The following is a 21,125-nucleotide window of genomic DNA, read 5'->3' on the forward strand; positions in this document are numbered from 1 at the left end:
TAATGTCAGATATTCATGCACACAAAATGCTGCAGTTGACCATACATAGCCCATTACTTCACACCTTTCATTTGACAGATACCTACACCAACAATTTAAAGTGCCTGAAAAGAAGTTAAACACCACATTGCTGAGAGTGCAAATTACAAGCTCAAAAGATGACCATATGGACCACAGAAGCACGTAAGAAGCAAAGTATTATTTGTAATAATCAAGACAGCATTATTTCACAATGTGAACACTGTTTTTGAAGTCAAAGCAATACATGTAAGCTTTTCAGAAAGCTGCTTTCTTATGGCACATTGCACCGAGTGAACATAAGGCAGAAATCTGTCACTTCATATTCCTGAAATGGTGAAATACATTCTTGCTTTATGGTATCTAGGATACATTAATTTTACTACACAGTGCTGCATTCCACTTGCATATGCTCTTCTCTGGCTTCAGTCTGCCAAATTAATGTAAGCAACCCAGAGTCTTCCTCTCACACTGACTTAAGTGGTGGTGGACTCCAACGATCCATGAGCGTTTTTGGCACTTGACACTATTTAAGGCCCCTTATTTATTCTAGAACTGCACTACCGTGCAGTTTGGGAGAGGCAGTGTGTTAGCTCCAGCTCTGCTGGGTCAGCCAGAGATGTCGCAAGCAGTTGCAGGTACATCAGTTAGGAGTGATCTCCATCATCGCACAAACCTGGGACCCAGCTTTGCCACGACAATCTCGAAAAAGAAATTACAACCCCTTCCTGACCTATGGCAGCAGCAGTTTCAGGTTCCTCAACACTTAAAACTTCCTGTAACTTACAAGACAGGTAAATAGAGTGTTATAACTGCCCAGTTTCTTACTGTGGGGCTCCTGCTGTGTTATTATGGAAGTTGCCATTATATCTACAAGTACTTAAAGAAAGGAACTCTTTTTCCTAGTTCTCTGTGGGACTCTCTTAAAAACCTAACAAGCATCCTCCTCCCAGAGATGCTACCCTCAACCACATTATTTTTGTGAATGCCTTTTTATGTAGCCCCAGAAATCCAAGAGATGTTCTGATAGACGTTTTAATGGCACCAGAAATTTACTGTTGGGAATGTAGCCTTCCACATAAACACCTACACCATGGGCATATATTATCTATTTATTTCTAGAAGGCTTAGCAGAAATGAGCTATTTAATATTTGTTATATTACTGAAGGATCAGAAATGCACGGGGCTGGGCACAGCTCTGCAGTTAAGCAGAAGAGCTGGCAGCAAGGGGACACAGCAGAAGAGGACCAGGCAGCAGATCCATCACTGCAGTTCATTGCTGAAAGGAGCATTACCTTTTCTACTTGCTGACCCACCTCTTGCTTCTGCAGAATCAGAACCGACACCAGGGACCTCAGACTTTTCAGACTTTTAGTAAAAAGAAAAAAGAAAAGAATTTCAGTCTCAGGCACAAAGCAGGAAGCCAATACATTCACATTCTCTCTCTGCCCCCACACCCTTCTCTATACTCACACTACTGTGGAGTATGAGACTACTTTATACTCTTTTGTGGAGTGGCCTCCTAGCTTTTCTTTCAACTCCTCCATTTTCTTTTCTCCCTTGGAAGAAAAAAAGAGGTGGCAGTGTCACAGAGGGGACTGCAGCCTAAGTTACTAAAAGCAGGCACTGAATTATATATATGAATTTTGGTTTTGTTCTGTTTTGCTTCTCCAGCCAAACTGTACACTCTTCATCTTTTTTTTTTTTCTTTCAGAAGTCTCTCTTCAGAAATTCTATGCCTCTCTTTTCTTATTGGCACAGATTTTAAAAAGACAAGTTCAAATTACTGGAAACACACAACATCTTTCATAGAGAATTTTAACTGCTGTAGGTGGTCATTTATCATTAAAAACAACATTATAACTGGAGACTCAAGTGCAGCCATCTTTTTGGTAAAATACAGCATCTTTCAAACAGCTTAGACAGTTCATCCAGCTGACTCTAAATGGAACAGACTCATCCTTGGTAGTGGTGATGTAATTATCTCCAAAAGTACTTCTTTTCAAATAAGGCATACATCGATCTTCTACCAGAAAGTGCTGCAAATCTTTTGAATATCATCAACTCAACATTTTATCTGAGAGAGTGCAACGCATGTCCACAGTTAAGACACTGAGTGAATAATTACCAAGACTGCCTACTCCAGTAAACAAAATTAAAAACAAAACAAAAACCACAACAAATCAAACCCGCTCAAAAAGCTCACTTTTCCTTGGATGCCCCCCAGTGAAATCTTGCTCTGCTAAGTTCAGAGGAAGAGAAAAATCATTCCTGGAAGCAGAGCAATCTCCTACCTATCATGTCATGCATCAGCTGCAGCACTTGAACAAAACAAAGGGTCCTGAAGCATTTATTTTATTCAGACTGACTTAGAAGGCAGGTATTATAATCACACTGCCATTAATTAATATTTAAAAGCTTCCTATAGCAGTATAAATATTTCACGTTCAGTGCTACTGTACCTCACTTTCAACGTGACAGCAATATAGGCTATATTTGGTGTCTAAACTACTTCAGCAACCTACTATGTATTCTAAAATTGGTCATAAATGCATAATATGCAAATTAGACATTTATTATCACCAACTTCATGATAATGATACAAAGCACAACTCTATTTATAAACTATCATCAGTCTTTAGAGGAGTTCTGTGTAACTACTCTAATTCCACCTCACATATAAACATGACACTCTCTGCAACTTGCCTGCTGCTATTTGCATTTGCTGTGGTGTGAGGCAAGGTGAAGAAGGATATCTCCATCTAATAACTACACACAGGAACAAGGAACAGATGATGCTATGTCAGAGCCAGATGACCAAACACTACCTTCTTCATCAGAACTTAATGACTACACCCCGATGTCTTTTACCTTCTTAAACTACAAAAAAATTATCACATTTCTGCCTGCTTTAGAAACAGAATACAAAGGGAAGAGAATGCATTAAGATATAATGCCACTTTAAAACCCAAAGGAAAAAATCTGGCTTTCACTAATGAGCGTTTATGGAAAATGAGTCAGAATGCATCTGGCACAGTAAGGACTTGAGAGAACTTTCACAGTGGAAAGCAGTCAGCAGACAAAAGATGATATACCAGAGAAGCCAGAAACCCATGCATATCCTGCCATGGACACCCTTGTTCCGACCTCTGCTTTGGAGCTGTTCATGCCAGCTGGATTTAGGGGTATAAAGGGCAAAGTAATTAATGGACTAACCAGTACTGGGTAAGGTGAGATCTCAGGTGGTACATGCGACACAACTTGGGCCTCAGCAGCTTTCACTTCCTGGCCAGTGTCTGCAACATTACAGCCTGGTTCTCTTAAATCCAACACCAACTTGGGAACTTGATCCTCAGTAAACTGTGGCAAGTTAAATTCACTGTCTGCCTGTTCCAACGGCACAAAAGTGTCTGGAGTTCCTGCTGATGCAGAAGAAGTAGGGACATATTCCTGGTAAAGCAAATTGCGCAGTTTCTCGTCAAGGCTTTTTATTGTGTTGTCAACAAAGTCCACCCTGGGCGGCCCCTCTCCATCTGACTCCACGGTGCATGGCTGCTGCTGCAGCAGGCTGATCCCCACGCCGGTGCAGGTTATGGGCTGCGGCTGGGGCAGCATCACGTGTTGCTGGGACGCAGCCACTGACACCTGAGTAGGACTCTGAAGTTGAGACCCTGCCAGACTGAGAGAATCAGATGCAACAGCTGCAGGAAACACTTGGTTCACAAAGGAGTGCTGCACCATGCCAGGCTGGCTGGCCTCTGGCAAGTGAGGGATCTGAGCCGCAGGCTGCCGTTCCAAAACGACAGCATCTGAGAGCACAGGGAGCGGGCAGAGCTCTGCCGCATTTGCAGGAACTGGAGGGACTGATTTGGGTGGCCCAACACTGCAACATGCTATCTCCACATCAGGGATACACGTGCCCTCGTCTGCCGGCTGCTGCACATGCTGAATGGGCTGAGGAGTAAGGTGAGCATCGGTAGGCTCCTCCAGCAAGGCAGCATGGGGGGCAGGAGTGCCAGGTTGAGCAGGCATTGCTGCCTTTAGTGGAGAATATTCCAGCTGACCTCCGTTAGCAGCCGTCTGCTCCAGGATATTTGGAGCAGATCCCGGTGGTGCTGGAGCTGAAAACTCTGCCTGGCTCTGTAAGCCGGCTGAAGATGCTGCAGCAGGAATTTGTGCCAAAGATGGAGAGGCTCCAACAGGGCTGTCACATACACTTGCTTGTAGAGGAAGCTGCTGACAAGCTAAGACACCAGGCACATCCATCACCGCAGAGCTCGCTTGCTGATCATCTGACTGCTCCAGGTCTAGAAAGAATACAAACATCAGTTCAACTTCTGATGAGCTGTACAGAGTGAAACAGCCACAGCACAGCTTCCCTGTTGGCTGCAGTGGTAACTACACCTAGCCTGAACTGATAACCGCTTCCTCTCAGAAAATAATTGTCACAGAAGTCAAACTAGAACTGAAAATTGCAAATTATGCAAAAATATTTCACTGAAAAGACATTGATTATTAAATTAGCAGTGACTAGAACTTTGACTACCTTATACTATAAGGCAGAGTTTTAAAGCACTGGGACTTTCCTGAAACTCAGATAAATATTCCTAATTTGGTTCAGTAGCATAAACACACTGAAAATGCGTGATTTAAGGAAGGTTCTTCATAGTTGACATAAAAGACACACTCGTTTTGCATGATAACCATTTCCTAATCAATAGAAATTTTACTCTGAAGTATTTCATCTCAACACTGGAATGAGGACACGAAGGCCTGGGTTCTTCAGACTATGTGAAGTCTTGGGGATGTAAAATTGTCTTCAATTTAAACTGTTAAATGAAGACAAGTAGTCCTAGACTTCATAAGGCACACCACTGATAAGATAAGGAAGAAGAGCTTTTCTAGATCTCAGGAGTTTATCCTCAACATCTTGAAACTAATGACTGATGAGTGCAGCTCTAAGCCAAGGCAGACATATTCCGGGGTTTGTTCCTCTCCTCTCCTGTCTTCCCCAGGCCACAACAGCTTTCTAAGGGATTGGCAGGAGTGAAGATCAAAGCCAAGGGACCTTTTTTTCTCCCACACAGTTTATTAAGCAGCCATCTGATAATTACAAAGTTTTTTAGAACAGAAAGGTCACTTGCAGTATGTTTTGCCACACAACACCCAAGTCTTTTAACTACTAAGTAATATTAGGTAACAGTATTAAGCAGTATCAGATCATAGTAATAAACTACCACAGCACCAGAGCGGTAGATTGCAGCCCTCTGGGATCAAACTAACCTTGAAGTGCCATTATATACACGTTTGCCTGTCATTATTAGGTAACTTATTGAATACCACCACTAAAAAATATCCATCATTTTCTTCCTCTGACTAAATGCAACTATCCCAGCTAAATTATGCAAGACTAGGAGAGAGATGACATAGCAACTTCTGAGAAGAAAATTTTTTCTGAAAACTTTGAAGTCTTTAAATACCTGGACCTTCAGACTGCTGTGTACTCTGAGGAACCGGTGGAGAAAACTCTGGTGCATCAGTAGTAGCGTTTTCCACAACAGGACATATAATAAACCACCTTTTTCCAGTATGCAAAACTAGAGATGAAAATAAAATAGGAAGTAAACAATAGTTTCTGTTCATTCCAGACCACCCATCATAAACTAGTCTTAACTTCTATATTTAGATAGAAAGACAGAATATTTGTAGTACTAGCCAAGATTAAAACAATGGCTCCAATTTGATTCCTATCCCACAGAAGCCACGATCTGGAAGGGAGACAGCAGTACCTCCCGATTCCACCACGTACTTACAGTAAGTTATTGGAAAATGTATTTGCAAGTGTTTATTAGCCTTGGAAGGGTAATAGTTTCATACACAATTTTATTAACGGTACTGCAAACAGTTCTCACTATGGAAAAAGTTCTTAATTTTGTGAAGTTTATCTATTTTAACTAAGGACGGAGAGTTACAGCTAATACTCACTTTCAAGTCTTATCTCAAGGTGTGGCATATGAAAATGGCAAACCAGAACTGTACACACTTTGCACCTTCCACCAGCATAAATATAAACGTTATGTTAAAAAAGCTGTGCTAAAAAATTATATGACTTCTATAGGCAAAAATAAACCCTATCTTTTCAGCAGAAAATCTAGTTTGGAAGATTATCTAATTCCTGTACCTGTCAAGTTTTAAATTATCCTTCTTTCCCTGTAAGAATGAAGCAAATACACAGTACTACCCCCAGTAAGAAGAATTTTGGGAACAATGCTTCTTCCAGCAGAGGTTTAAATTTTTCCACCAACATCCACTTACAAAGAGACTAAAGGACCTATTCTTTTCCCTTCCACACTTGGCTGTAAAATCTGTAAGACATAATGATGTTCAGAAGGCCAAGATTCCTCTCAGTAATACTGAGGTAGCTAAAAACTTACAGGTTAGAAATTTCAAATAAATTACCAATGCAAACACAATCTTTTAGCTTTTTCTTGCAAATATATTAATTGTTATGAAGAGTATGCTTGCCTGTACCTTCTTGACTTTTCCTAGACTCATTATCAGCTTGTGTAATTCAGGGCTTCCCTAAACGTCCCCAGATATTAGACTAATCCAGCTCAGCCCTGCGATCTTCAAGGCTACTAACAGCAGAGACCACTGTTACACCCTTATTTCTAGATATATTACCAGCCACCAGTAGCCAGTGGATGTCTTCCTGAATTAGCAAACTTCTGCATAAGCTAATCACTGACTTAAAGCTAGAGATTAAGTTTGTATTCAAAGGTACTTTTACCATTCTGTTGATACACGGGTGTCTTCACCTGAGATTGCCGCTTCTCCTATTAAAAAAAAAAAAAAGGAACAAAAACAAAACAGAGGAACTAGCTGTCTTGGTATCAATAGAGCAGCATTATTCCAAGGAATATGTATATTGTAAGCCTTAACTGAGTAGAAGAATTATTCTTATAGCTAAGAAACCTTGTTTTAGCACGGGATATAAAACTAATTTACAGTAAGGGGATGTCAAGAAAAAGGAATCAAACTAGTAGTTTTTAATGTTTCTTACCTCATTCATTTCCAGTCTATCAGTATCCTGCTGGGGACTTGTTCCCTGATCAGAACTTCGTTCTCCTTCTGTATCTTCACTAAGCATATCTTCTGCTTTATCAATAATATCTTTCATTTGTTCAATAAATGTCTCTTTTTCACTCTGCAATATGAATTCATTCTCTACCTATAAGGTCACATCAAAATAAAGAGCAAAAGAATAACATTTTGGTTAATGTCTCATTCCACAGCTACCAGAAAGCTTGTAACAAGCCAACTTAAGAATAAATTGGCTGAAGCAACTTGTTATAGTAGAGACTGTGGGCAGCTGCACCATCAAGTCTTACCATGTATGTAGCAATTTCCTCTGGCGCATCACCATCCAAATCAAACTTAAAAGTCACCATTTTGTGATTGTGTGTTTCGAGCTGGCACTCCACCATCTTATCGCCTGTGTTACAAACCTGCAGACAAAGATTAACAATGATTATTTCTGGCACAACCAAACTAATCCTGAATTTATCCTCAGAGAGAGTGTACTTGCATTTAATATGGTCAGTTTGGGTCTGCTGGACTTCTCCTGGCGTGAACGAGCACGTGTAGATTTCTTATGTTTCTTTGAAGACTTTCCTTCTTGTTTTCCACTTCCTATTGCTCCTTCGAAGCTGTCACTCATCTCTTTACCTGAAGCAACATCTGGACTCATGTAGCTTTGCAAGAGAAAGGAAGAAACCCCCCAGGATGAAACTGCCATCACAGATGATGGAGTTATGCACAGGCAAAATAGAGGAAAAACAGAGGCTACAAAAAAAAAAAAGTGAATGTCTGCACTTCTAGACCAAATTGAGCCAGCTATGGAGAGATACTCAGTAAGTCGACAGAGCTACTCCAAGTCAGGAATGTACTCTTGCTATCACACTTAACAAGAAGTGACCTATCAAGGTTGCTCTCAATACCATAGGGAAGTCCCATCACTCTTAATACATCACTACATCCCCTAATCCATTTTCTTTAGGGATCCTTGGGGTCCCTGTCCAAACTGCACACGTTCTTATTTTTCTAAGCTTCAGCTTTCTCAATTCCAGTTTGTTCAAACTCACAGCAGAAAGTCTGAACTTGGTCAAGTTGTTTGTCAGAGATGAAGGAAAAGAAAAAACTTGGTACAGCACCCCTCAAGGACACTGTCTCCCATCTCCACAGTTCTCAAGAACTGAAAAGAGGGTATTGTGCCACAATATCCCAGATGACAAGTGTCCCAGCTAGTACCAGTCCACTATTTTTAGCAACCAAAACAGTAGCCGCTAACAACCTTATCGTAAAATAATGCGTATTGGAAAATGTCAACACGCAGTTTGTGAAGCTGCCAGAAATTTACAAAGATTCATAGAAAATGAGTCAGGAAGGAGTCTTGCAAGGTCATCTGGCCCATTTATTACCCTAAGGTATGATCAGCTCTGTCTATGCCAGTACTCACATACACTTGTGTAAAATTTATCTTAAAAACCTCCCATGAGATTTCATAACCTTCCTGGACAATTTATTCCTGTATTTATTTATCTGTACAGGAATAAAAGAACTTAAGACTAACCTACAGATTCCTACTTAAATTTAAGGCCTTTACTTCCTGTTCTAACTGCAGAAGTTGAACTGAACTGCTTAGTACTACCCCCTTCATGGGTATCTTGTATGTGCAAGTCTTATGTCAGGAAAGAGAACACATTCTGCAAGTAGGATATACCCTGGATCATACCTTTGCTGCAACTGCCAGCCTTTTTATTCGTGCACTGTTAACCTCCACTCTACAAAAATACAGCCCAACTTCAACACTGAGTTCCACGTGTACATGGAAAACAGAGAGACCTGTCTACAACTACGAGACGTGTTCTGACACAGGCTTCTCATGTTACTGCAGTCATGATAGTCAGCTTTTCACACACAGTTCTGGAAGAGGCAAATTAGAAGATGACAAAAAATTTGACATACCTTTCTACAACACATTAGATAGCAAAGTGAACTCATTTTGTCTAACTTATTTATAGTCAGAACTAACCTATAGTTAAGAAAAATTAGATTTGACTTTCTATGCAGTGTTTAAAAGCAGCAAATTCTTGAGGGGAAAAAAAGTTCAATTTTAGGGCTGCGGGGTTGCACGGTCTTGTGTCAGACTGACATTTTTTTTTGGTAGGGCAGATAGGAAACGGTAAGAGGTCTTCAAGTTCATAAATTTAACTCACCTTGTCTCTTTAGGAAAACAGAAAAAGGTCAATAAAATCCTAACCCAAAGCACAGAGGCCTGCAGCTTTATAATCACTGAAGACAAACCTGGTGCTAGCTCCTGCAATTGGCAAAGGACTCAGCTGCTTACAGATACACGCTGTTCATATCTACCTTATCCATACCCTTGCACTGAAAACTCTGTTACTGCTGCCACAAAGCAGGAGTTGTGGGATGGGAATAGCAGCATGACTGCCCCAGAAACAGCAGCCACTGCCCCCATTCAGCTCTCTCTCCAGTCAAGCAGCCACAGCAGCAAGCCTTCCTCTCCTGGGCTCTTCCTCACTACATCTTCTAAACCTTGCTGCTTCCCCTTCTGCTTTTGAGTACAGGAATGGACAGTCAAGGGCTGGCAAAAATTAAGGTTTGCTTATGTTTCTGAGGAGTGCTGAGCTGGCTGTATGAGTTATTATTTACCATTACTTCTGCAATTAATGCATTACTAGGCTTAAGTTTGAACTTGTGCACTGCAAAGCCACAGAATGGGCTCTGGCTGCATGTTCCAACTCCTATTATAATGATATGTTTGTGAATGGCTCAATACACAGTTCTCACCAATACTCCATCCCCCGTAGCATACCTGGGGAAAGATCGTTACAGAAGGTAAGACAGGATTACCCACTCCAAAGAGGGAATAAGCTACAGACCCAACTAGTATAAAATATCTTTATATAGATTCAACAGCATCAGAATCAGTGATCATACCACTTCAGTTATTTTAACAAAAATAAATTACATGGTGAAGTGAAAGCTGTTGTACATACATCACGGCTAGGATGCAATATCCAAATTAAAGCATGAGAAGTGTTGGAAGAACCAAAACAGACTCTGCATACAAAATAGTTGTGACTTTTTCCCTATGCTTGCACCCTTGCATCTTTCTTCCGCGCAGCGCCTGCTGCTCCTTCTCCTCTGACCCAAGCCAAAAAACAGGCATTTGATTCAGCCTTGTAAAGATAGAAGGGGAAAACAGCCTCCAGAAAGAAAATATTTCTTATGCCAAAAAGATTATAATGATACCTTTCACAGCTCTGTGACAGAGTTTGAAGTTTCTCCTGTATTGCCTGCTCCTAAAATGCAAGAAAAAGTTGTTTAAGTAAATGCATTATATTGCTGTATGAAATTTAAGTAAGTTTTGTTGAGACATCAGTAATCCTAAAACATTGTTTAACCTCTTCTTGGAACTTGAAAATGCCCCATTTGACCCTCCCATCATTACTCCTGACCACAGCATCAATACCTGTGCACACTCTTAAGACAGAGCCACTAAAATGCCAGTTCCCTCCTGCTGTCTCTTAGGCAGAAGAAGCAGTGAAAGAAACAAAATGTTCCTTACCACAATGGAAAAACTTCAATGCAGGACAAATCCACATCAGCACCTGCCTTTCTTTATTTTTTTTTTAATGGATGTAAATTATACCCTAATTTGCTTTATTGTTCTCTATAGTTTCCTGAAATATGCTAGGTATTTTCACTGTGTCTGGCTTATTGTGAAAATTTCTGATGAACTTGCAAATAAAAGACAAAAATTCATTGTTTAAAAACATAGCCCTCATACCATGTCTCCTCTTGCTCTTTACATAATAGAAATTTTCCCTAAAATCTTCCCTCTTCACTGGTTGCAATGCTAGCATAGGCATCAACAGCCTACAGAGCTGTTTTCATGGAATTTGTGATGATGCTGTTACTGGCCCTACTAGTACAATCTTACCACGTATGTAGGTAACATACACAGACACACACACCTTGGTTTGTATATAGCAGTATAGGTATATACACACACCAAATGTATTAATAAATATATATAATCATATATATACTTATGTAAACATACATTTATAGACATATATAGAAAATCCTTCTATAGACACACTGTCACAAAGAAGCCCCTGGACTGTCATCACCACATATTCATACCAGGGCAGTTTGTAGACCATAGTTAAAAGCATAGAGGTTAACCAGTCCACACCCCTCATTGCTTATAATGCCACACACTTGCCATGCCAAACTTGACCGCAGTTTCTATAAAGCTGCAAAATTAATGAACAGTGAGAACACAGACATAATGTATCTAGATTTTAGTAATGCACTTCATCAAGTGTCTTACAAAATCTCATTTGCCTGATCAATTCAAATTGGTTTGGATATGAGTACTGCCACACATTTAAACAAGAGACAGAGATAAAAGCGTCATGGCAGAGCAGCAACAAAATGGTGATTTGAATATTTACAGATATGAAACTCCTCTTACACCCAAGAAAACCTTAGCAATATATGTCATAAAATCAGCATGGGAAGCACTTGGATCAGTTTGACCTTTACACAGAAAGTTTGATGCCCATGCACTTTGCACAGAAGCCAGCTGCAATGATCAATGCTTACGGCTCATTACAGCTCCGAGATTCCAGTGTCTCCCGTAACAAAGGGCAACAGAGGCAGCACCTGCACTCTGCGGGGCTGGGTTCTAACTGGAGATTTTGCAGGTGTGAGAGAGAGAGAAGGGAGAGAAGAGGACCATATTGTCACTCAGAAATTCAGCTTCTCCAACTCGAGAAGCCTGTTCTACATTTCTCTAGAAAAAGACGACAAAAGTATGACATTGGATTGATTTCTTAAACTGCATGAGAGAGTGGACTTAATTTACAGGTGAAGTACAAGAATGAAGTTAGCAAAACAGCCGTTACATGTTCCTAGGTATATGATGAAATGACAAGTCAGACATGTGCCTCAGTGGGCACTGATTTCTCAGGTAATGTGGGACAACGTGCATCCCCCATCTCACACTCCACTATAGCAATTAAGTTTGTTCATATTTCCAGAAACACTATTGTTTCTGGATACTGTAACAGGATGGACCCTGCATTGAAGGCTGTAGCTTTGACATCAGCATTGATTCTAACATGAGCTGTGCACAGAGAAAAAAGGAAGGCTGGAGAAAAATAACTCGAGTAAGGGATGTGTCTGATACAGCCATTCTTTACATGGGGACTCCGCACATGAATACTACAGTCTAGTTCTATTTCTGCTACCTACATCTAACCTATAGGATAAAGGAATTCACCAGAAAATACCCTACACCACAGCGCAAATAATTCCTGACAAGAACTAGACTGCCACTGGATAGAAGGACTGACAAAATGTGGAACTAGAATCTAGTTTCAGTGTTTGTACCATTCTTACTTAACATCTTCTGGAAGAGAAGTTAAGTGGTACCTCTAATGAAATTCACAGGGTGTGTTGTGTAGGAAAGGGATGCAACAAGTGTATGGATGTATAGGTTAAAAGAGGAGATTAATTCGAAAAGATGGAAAGGGTTACTTTGGGAGAAAAGATAATTCAGAACAGAGAAACACAAGAGGAAGCAGAAACATGAAAGCAGAATTGATGAGGGACATTCCCACTTAGAAGCAGAGAACAAATTCAACTTAATTACAAAAATCCGGTACAAATGCCAAAACCTTTATTTTGATTTGCTTATAGGTATCTATTAAAGAATTGAAGAGAAGACATTCTGTCAAGACTGAGGTTTAAACAACTATGGGAGTAGAAAGAAAAGTCAAAATAGCAGACAGAAGACAAGCTTACAGTTTTATAAGGAAAAACAATAAAACCTATCTTGCTTATATGGCCACTGAGAATTGGCAATGCCTATGAGTACTTGAAGAAACAAAAAAATCCCAGGGCTAGAGTAGAATTCAGGCAATACAGGAGGGTAAAACGCTGATGAAATGCAAACAAGGCTCAAATTGAAGAACATGAAGAGCTTTTACATAGTGAAGAATCAGATTATGAAATAGTTTCTTAAGGCAAATGGTGATTGGTTGCACAATGGCTTGAGACATTTAAAATGAGACTGGACAAAACACAGATGGAACTTTATAGAACAGTTTCTTACTGACCCACAGCACTTAAAGAAGGTAATTTCTGCCTGTATTTGTGCTGGACTACTGACAAAGATGTGCTCTGTGGCTGACTTGTCCTGCTGCCTGATTACTTCAAGGAGACATTTCACAAGTAGCAGAAGGTAAAACATGCCGTTTCCAGATTCATTGGAAATAGCCAATTATTTGCCTACTCGGAGTTACTAGCATCTAGGAGAAGCAGCTCTATGTGGTGAGAGTGGATCATCTCCCTTGTGAAATAAGCCCGTGCCCATAAGGAAGGTTAAGGGGGAGACAGCACTACCTCTTGCGATGTCTCTGTAACTGCCTGGACAGCTGAGCTGGGAGCTTGGAGCTGCTGACCCAGAGGCTGGGAAAGATCTGGCTGAAGCTGCAGAAGACCAGAAGGCTGAAGAGGCAGACAGTGATCTATGGGCACTGGTGGGCTAGCTGTAGCAAGGCTGCCATGGATCTGTGAAATACTTTCTGGAGCGACGCGGGGCGGCAATAGTTCTGGCTGCAACTGCAAAGGCGGTGACATGACTATCGAAGGTTGCACTGGGAGTACCGGCACCTGGGCTCCAGTTTCCAAAGCATACTGAGTATGTCCAGTAATCTGCTGTAACACAATAGACACCTATTAAAACAAATCTCTACTTATAGTGCTTGTGACTTATATGACAAAGTACTAAAGTCACTGCAGTTCATGGAAAAAGGATTACAATTCTGCATTGAGAATATATCCATGTGGTTTCTGATTGGAAGGGCAACTAAAGAGTTTGGATTTGCTTTAAAATGACCAAATAACAAAGGGTTCTTCCTATATAGTTGTGACAGTGTGTATTCCACAAGCACTATTTTCTTTGTAGAAAGAAAACCATGTTTTGCTAAGAAATTAAAATCTTAGATTATGAATTCCTTGTCCTGAATAGTTTGTTCTGTCTTCAGTGAGCATACCACACCATCCATGCAGAGAAAAGTATACTCTATCCATAATTTAGATTTTTTTTTAATGTTGCATATGCACCATTAGCTAATATAAACATGATTAACTCTTTTGAGACTGAATATATGCCAATGCCTTACAGAACACATTGTTTTCCATTTAGTTTAAACATTTCAGATACAACTTCTCTTGGCATACTAAACACTAAGGCCTCAATCCCGCAAGCGCTTCCTTGTGTAACACACAGAGGAAGTTTCATTTATCTCAGTGGATTTCTTCAATGCATTAAAATAACTTGTGTGCGTAAGTGCTTTGTGGGAACTGGACCGATACGATTAGATGTCAACTACCTTAGAGACTAGGTTGTTATTCTGCATAACAGTTCTTTGAGTTGTACACTTAAGAACAGAATATTCGCCTTTTAGGTACATTGTGTATTTTTCCAAGGGGACTGAGCTTGTAGGAAGAAGGAAAAAGGGAGAAAAGAAAATACAAAAAGAAGGCTTTTTAGTACTAGGTACAACTGCATAGTTTTAAATTATTTTTGAAGTACCTGTCATCACCTAGAGATTTAAAATATTTGGACAATTAAAAAAAATAAAAATCAAGACTCAGATGAGAACTAGGGCACACAATTTCATTACTGCATGCTCTGTGCAGATTCTGGATATGAGCCAACATTACTATTCCAGGTTTTAAGTGGATAAATATAAAGATGCAGCGTGCCTTGCAACACAATGGTTACAAGACTACCTAAGTGGAGGTTGTTAGAGTAGTAACTGTGGTGTACAGTGCAGAAGAATAGTGAAATGCTTTTTTCATCTTATGTAACTAAAATAATCCACAAAATGTTTCAATTTATAATTTACCTGGGCAAGACTGGACATAAAGGTGCTAGACATCAATTGCAGAAATAGCCCTGCATTGGAATGCCTTTATTTACAGAAATACCTTCCCATTAGGAGCACTTTAAAAGATGAACAATCTATTTTTGAATAATCCTATGTGCTTGTCCATTTTGTTTGTATTAGCTATTTCATTAATCCTAAAAAATACAATGGAAGTCTTCTGTGTGTATTTGGTAAATAATGACTGTCTGCACTGTTTGCAAATATCAGTTCTTTGGGTTTGGTGTTTGCCACACCTGGTTCAATTCTTTCTACAGCCATTGGAAAAAAGCTATGGCTAATTAGCTCAGTGGTAACAGTCTCAGGGTCTGCATTGCCTACACTTCCACAAACAATATTTCTGTACCAAATATATGGACGAAGACAAATTTAAAAATGATGTACTACTTGGAAGATGCCATGATATGGCAGGTTGAAATGACATGTTATGAATTTTAATTGGTACATTACAGCAAAGTGATGTAGTAGAACAGAGATTTTCAAGAACGCTATTATTAACAGATTTAGTGCTCTCTCCTGCTTGGGTCAGACTGCATTTCATGTTGTCATATCACAGATGTGGCAATACAAGTGTTTACAGACTCTGTCAACGGGTCCTGAATCAGTTCGCTTGTAAACAGTGCTAATGTTGGAAGCTTCATTTTACGCTTCATTTCTTTTAAGGGGGAAAAAGGGTCTGCAGCTAGTGTTCATTCTTGTCTGATAGACCGCTGCCATGCAGATTTCTGAAGTTATCATCAGATGGTCATTTCCCTTGGCTTTACAAAGCGCGCTGTTCTAAAGCAGGTATACATCAAAACATTTCTATCATTTCACTCGCTTCTGCCAGCTCATCCATATTTTGCTATCTGTATATGAAGTCTATGCATCCTGAATGTACTGGCAGCAAAACCTCAGCATCAGCAGTGCTGGGTAGCTGCTGTCACGGCTTAGTCACCTCTCCTGTTCTCAGGAGAATGACAGCTCATGCTTCCTTGCCACTCCTTTCTAGCTCAGATAGGAGAAAGAAGAGGGAATTCAGAAAGTGCACATCTCTGCCTGCTTTTCAAAGCCCATTAGATCACTCCTTATATCCACAATATTCACCTGTCTCTGGTTTAAGACCTCAGTGCTCCACCTGAGTCCAGCTCTAGCTGAACTGCAGTCAGAATCAAGGACAAGGAGTTAACAAAACATCTTAAGGGCAAGAAACAAATCTCCCAATTGCACGTTTACAATGGAATGAGCCCCAGGAATGCCTGCGTTCAATAACCACCCTAGGGTCTAGCAGCGACACAGCCCAACGGCGAACGGATTACCTGGTTACCAGCCCCAGCCGCGGGCAACGTCTGTTCTGAAGGATGAATTATGCTTGGCTGAAGTGACTGAGGAGGTGGAGGTTGCTGCGGCTGGGAAACTGCTTGCGTGCTCTGTGTGTGATGGGGAGAGGGCGCTTCGCTCTGAATTATCTGCTGGAAGGTGGTCTGGTACATCTGCTGCTGGGAGAGCTGGGACACTGCGTGATGTGGCGGCAACGCTGACACTCCCGGCGGAGCCACAGCAAGCAATGGTATTGTAGCAGCTGACATATTTGGCACTATTGTTTGGCAGGGCAAGACCAGAGAAGCCACAGTTGTATGAGGAAGATTCACTGCCTGCATGGGGAGGGCTGGGGAGTTTGGTGCCATAGGCAGAGTGGGGTTCATGGGGAGGCTCGGTAAAATCACAGCTGGAGCAAAATATTGAGAAGGAGCAGGTATGGGGGGCACATTTGCAGCAGGTATATCAGAGAGGTTTGGAGGAAGGTTGTCAAGTCCTGCCAGAGGAGTAATTGCAGGAATGACAGGAAACTGAGGAATCTGAAAAAAATATAATATCACATAAATTGCAAGTGCTTTCATTGATGGTACAAAGTAGTTTCATTTGCCATACAAGTATGTAAAGATCACCTGTGTCATGATGATAATTATGTCTGTTTGTTAATCACTTCATTTCCTGATGTTTATAAACAGTAATAAAAACTTAATTGTTCTTTAATCATTAGAAAAAGAGCAAGAATTTCAGTTTGGGGGGGGACATTTTTATACCTTGGGAGCTTAAAACTATCTCAAGCCAGTTCGAAGCCTTCAAGCAACATCGTAACTTAAAAAGTTGCTTTCGTTTTAACAGAAATTAAAAGGAATCAGAGCAGACAAAATGCTACACTCTTTCATGCAAAATTCAATGTGACAATATAAAACTCTTGTCTTTAAAAAGGTTGGTTGCATCCCAGGCAGCACAGGAAATTCTGTAAAACGGTTTTTAAAATCAAAACGTCCCAGTGACATAGCAGACCATGATAACTGCACTGTTATCATCGAAGCAGCTTGCTTCTTCCTTTGTGGGTAAGCTGCTTCACATCACAAAGGCTGTCACTAGAAAGCACAATAGCTCCAACAAACCGTTCCAGGCCACAGAAAGGGTCCATCCCTGCTACTGAACATGGAAGCAGGTCTGAGAGCTGGGAGAGGTTTAGGGAAAGTGGTGAAGTCAAGAGCTCAAACACAAAAAACGGGCAACTTCTCATGCTCTAACGCCTGGGATGGGAAAAGAGTACACCACAGGGGAAGATGCAAAAAAAAAATAAACTAATGGGATTATTCAGGCATGACACAGGATTTTTCACAAAGTATATTTTTGATTCTCCAAACAAAAACAAATAGTAAGAAAAAAGTGTATTCTTATGGACTAAATGGGCATGCATTCAAAATAGCCATACAAAAACTGCAAATCATATTAATTATTAGCTGGAAAGCTTCACTCAAATGGATGTATTCATACGCAGTTTTCAAAGGTATTACCTGGGAAGGGGCAACAGGTGGAAGTTGTGGCACAGTTGAAATCTGAAGTGGTTTTAGTGGTGTACTGCTAGCTGCCACCTGAGAGGTCTGGGGTTGATACTGGGGCAATAGATGGGTTGCAGGCTGGATTGGACAGACTGGCTGACTGGCAAGCACCTGCTGCAGAGGAGTTTGCTGTGATATGGGTTGCTGCCAGGAAAGAGAAAAAGAGAACAAAAATGGGTTAGAGCATGTGTATTATGAAAGAATCAGTTTATTGGACACAACCACAGCTTTCTCTTTCTAGTTAATGCTGCACAGTTAGAACAGAACAGCCACTCAGAGTAAAACTGCTCTCTAGAAGAAAAGGGTGCTCCTAATTTAAATGCTATACAAGAGCCAATGTTTACAACATGTTTAAATGCAAGATACATTACCTGAAAAGACAAGTTCTAACTGTCTCGGAAAGGTTATTTGTAATGACTCAGTCGTTAAATCCCAGAGATCGTTCTAGTTGGCCCAGTAAAATCCCCACCTACTGACTTCAAAGATTCCCACTACGCAGATTATACCCAGCTAATCTTGGCATTTAAAAGCCAACTGTGTAATGCAGCAGGCATTGAAATATACAACATATTATCTGAGATGTGAATAAAACACAATAATTATAGTGGAGGACTTGTTAGTGTTAGGTCAGAGGTTGGACTCTGTGATCTTGAGGTCTTTTCCAACCTAGATGATTCTGTGATAGCAAAAGTTCTAGCTGGATCCCAGTTAATTGTGAAGTGCGGGAGTAACAGTGGGCCAACCAAAGAGGCAGCTTTACCATTTCATGGGACCAGTGTTCCACTGGCCAGCCAAATTCTATACAGTAGAACAGAAATAAAAAGCTGTATTAAAGCTGAAAATAACCAGTAAGTTTCATATTTCATGGTACTGATATCTCCCTCTTTAGCACAATTAATTAATGCTAAAAGTAGTTTAAAAAAAATAATCTTCTGTTTCAGAAGCATGGCACTGAGGCACCAAGCTGACTCTGGCCTGACCTACTTGGGACCACGGGATTAATTGATTAGCCCAGGCTCTGCAGCACATAAAATCTCATACCATGCCTGATGTTCAAAAGGTGACTTTCAAACGAATAGCCAAGCAGCACAATCTTTCATCTTTGCCACTTCCACCATAAACCAGTATTATAAAATTTTGCTATATGCTTTTTCAGTGGTGAGATTATTCAACCAGAATTTTTAGGTATATTAATGCAATAAAACTGTATGATGTGCATCAAGGAAGCCAGCTGCCACCCCCCCTTAAACTGTTAAAATTCCACCACAGTTGGTAAGTTTCCAATACAAGGATAAGTGAACCAAGGAACATTTGGCTACTGGTGCCTACTGTTTGGGTCTGAATGCATTGAATGCCACAAGCAGTGTAAGATACGCTAGAAGGCACTGTACAGGTGTTGAATAACTGCACAACACCCGTTCATCTCCCGCAGCATTTACTTAGTCTCGGCTGAGTATTCATCTTGCCACATTAAAGAAAAAACAAAGAACTGTCTCTGCGTTGCAGTTCCTGCCATTCCAGGTTTAGGAGAGCAGGGGCATTTAGCCAGGTGAAATCCCAAACTCCAGGGAGCAGCGGTACAGGTGCAAGCACACAGCATGGCCAGAGCTGGCCTGACACTGGCGATGAGCAAGGAGGAGACAGCTGAGATAGAGCCCAGCTGAGGCATTGAGCCTTGGTGGGGAGCACAAGGAGCTCCCACAGCACGGGCTCTGCTACCCGGGCTGCTCAGCTCTGCAGCAGGGACCCTCCTTCCAGGAGCAGAAGGGGCGCCTGCGCATGGTGCTGCGCTTGGGCTGATAAACCTGGCCAGCACACAAAGCCAGCTCAGGTATCTCAGCATCTGTGCTGGGTTAATCTGCAGCTCAGACAGGCGGCCAACAGATAACTGGGAATTGGGCACGCTGACACTGGCTGTTCAACCTACCTTCCGCGCGAGAGGACATTGTTAAAAGCAGAAAAACTGCCTGAATGGAGCTAAGGTAGCTAACTAAGGCCTCCATTTTCAATTCAACTTATATTTCACAAAATGCTTGTGAAGTGGATCAAGCACAGGGAGTGAAAAAAATCCAAATGAACTGCACTAATTTTGCCTCATTATAGCCTTAACGTTATAAGTGAACAGACACACAAATTGAAAAGAAAAAAATTGAGATGCAATATTGATCACGTATGTCTGAGTCAGTGTATATTCATAAAAGATCAATATATTTCATTCTTTTAAACAGACAAGTTTTATCACCCTGATTTCCCATTCTTTTGCTGACATGCCCTACCATCTGTTTACAAAAAGATCGCAGTTTTCTACTGCTCATAGTGTCATGCACGAAGACACATTATCTAGTGCTCTACCGGATTTGGCCTTAAGGAATATGTTCTGTGCTAACTGCAAAACCAGTTACCATTCCTATAACTTATCACTGTCTTCAAAGTAGGTCTTCCTAAAGGCAACCAACTAAGAATGACACAAACATTTAGGAATTCCTACATAAACGCCCAAACCAACAAGTGTTACACTGTCACGGTAAAGCTCCAGAGGCCACTACAGAGATCTCCACAAGGGGAGAGGTCCTAAATGTGTCTGAGAAAGAACAAAACTTTTGGCTGAAAGAACCATATCATCCCTGGCCGTTAGAATAAAAAGAAAAAAAAAAATATCTAATACATCATAAAATTTCACATAAGTGTGCGTTTTTCAGAGAGACCAAATTACATTGTTCCTATACTGATGCTTTCAGAAGAGTAGGGCATATTAAAAAAAATAATAACATGTAACACCGATAAATACTGATAACTGGAAAGGTATGAAGAGATATGTTATGTGTCAGACACAAAGTATGCAGGCATTTCTCAGCCTTGTCAACAGTTTCTACCCAAGGAAGCCAATGTTTTGGTAGGATCACAAAAATGAGCCACAAATTAACACATTATATAGGTCTGTGGCTACACTTCTTTCAAGCTGATACCACCTGTATACAAGGAAGCAATTGTAACCTTCGCAGCTGTCCCAGCTTGAAAGAGGTGTTCTGTAAACACTATAGCAACAGAACTTGTTGGGGAATTTGATAATCCAAAATGCACAGAATTACTATTTGGAGACAGCTCAGAGGGAGACAGATTCTTTTTGAAGATAAAGGGATCTGCTGGATGTTTATAATGAGCTACATTTAACATGCATGCACAAATCCA

The 21,125-nt window shown here is 40.7% G+C and overlaps 1 protein-coding gene across 13 annotated transcripts in view; it reads right to left on the minus strand.

Annotated features, from left to right (window-relative positions):
- Positions 1–21,125, minus strand: part of WNK2 (WNK lysine deficient protein kinase 2) — a 179,158-nt gene that overhangs the window by 23,377 nt on the left and 134,656 nt on the right. For 9 of the 13 annotated variants that reach the window (XM_080606492.1, XM_080606495.1, XM_080606484.1 and 6 more), the window contains 11 exons: positions 17,892–18,080; positions 16,371–16,910; positions 13,523–13,837; positions 10,358–10,407; positions 7,608–7,773; positions 7,411–7,527; positions 7,083–7,250; positions 6,810–6,855; positions 5,500–5,616; positions 3,236–4,326; positions 1,315–1,387 (listed from right to left, as the gene is read on the minus strand). In XM_080606492.1, coding sequence (XP_080462618.1) covers positions 1,315–1,387; positions 3,236–4,326; positions 5,500–5,616; positions 6,810–6,855; positions 7,083–7,250; positions 7,411–7,527; positions 7,608–7,773; positions 10,358–10,407; positions 13,523–13,837; positions 16,371–16,910; positions 17,892–18,080 — 2,872 coding nt within the window. The remainder of the gene's footprint in view (positions 1–1,314; positions 1,388–3,235; positions 4,327–5,499; positions 5,617–6,809; positions 6,856–7,082; positions 7,251–7,410; positions 7,528–7,607; positions 7,774–10,357; positions 10,408–13,522; positions 13,838–16,370; positions 16,911–17,891; positions 18,081–21,125) is intronic. The other 4 variants (XM_080606488.1, XM_080606489.1, XM_080606493.1 and 1 more) reach the window with 4 other exon arrangements.

This window comes from Anser brachyrhynchus (genome assembly GCF_964034855.1).
Source record: "Anser brachyrhynchus genome assembly, chromosome: 10".
Taxonomy (NCBI): Eukaryota; Metazoa; Chordata; class Aves; order Anseriformes; family Anatidae; genus Anser; species Anser brachyrhynchus.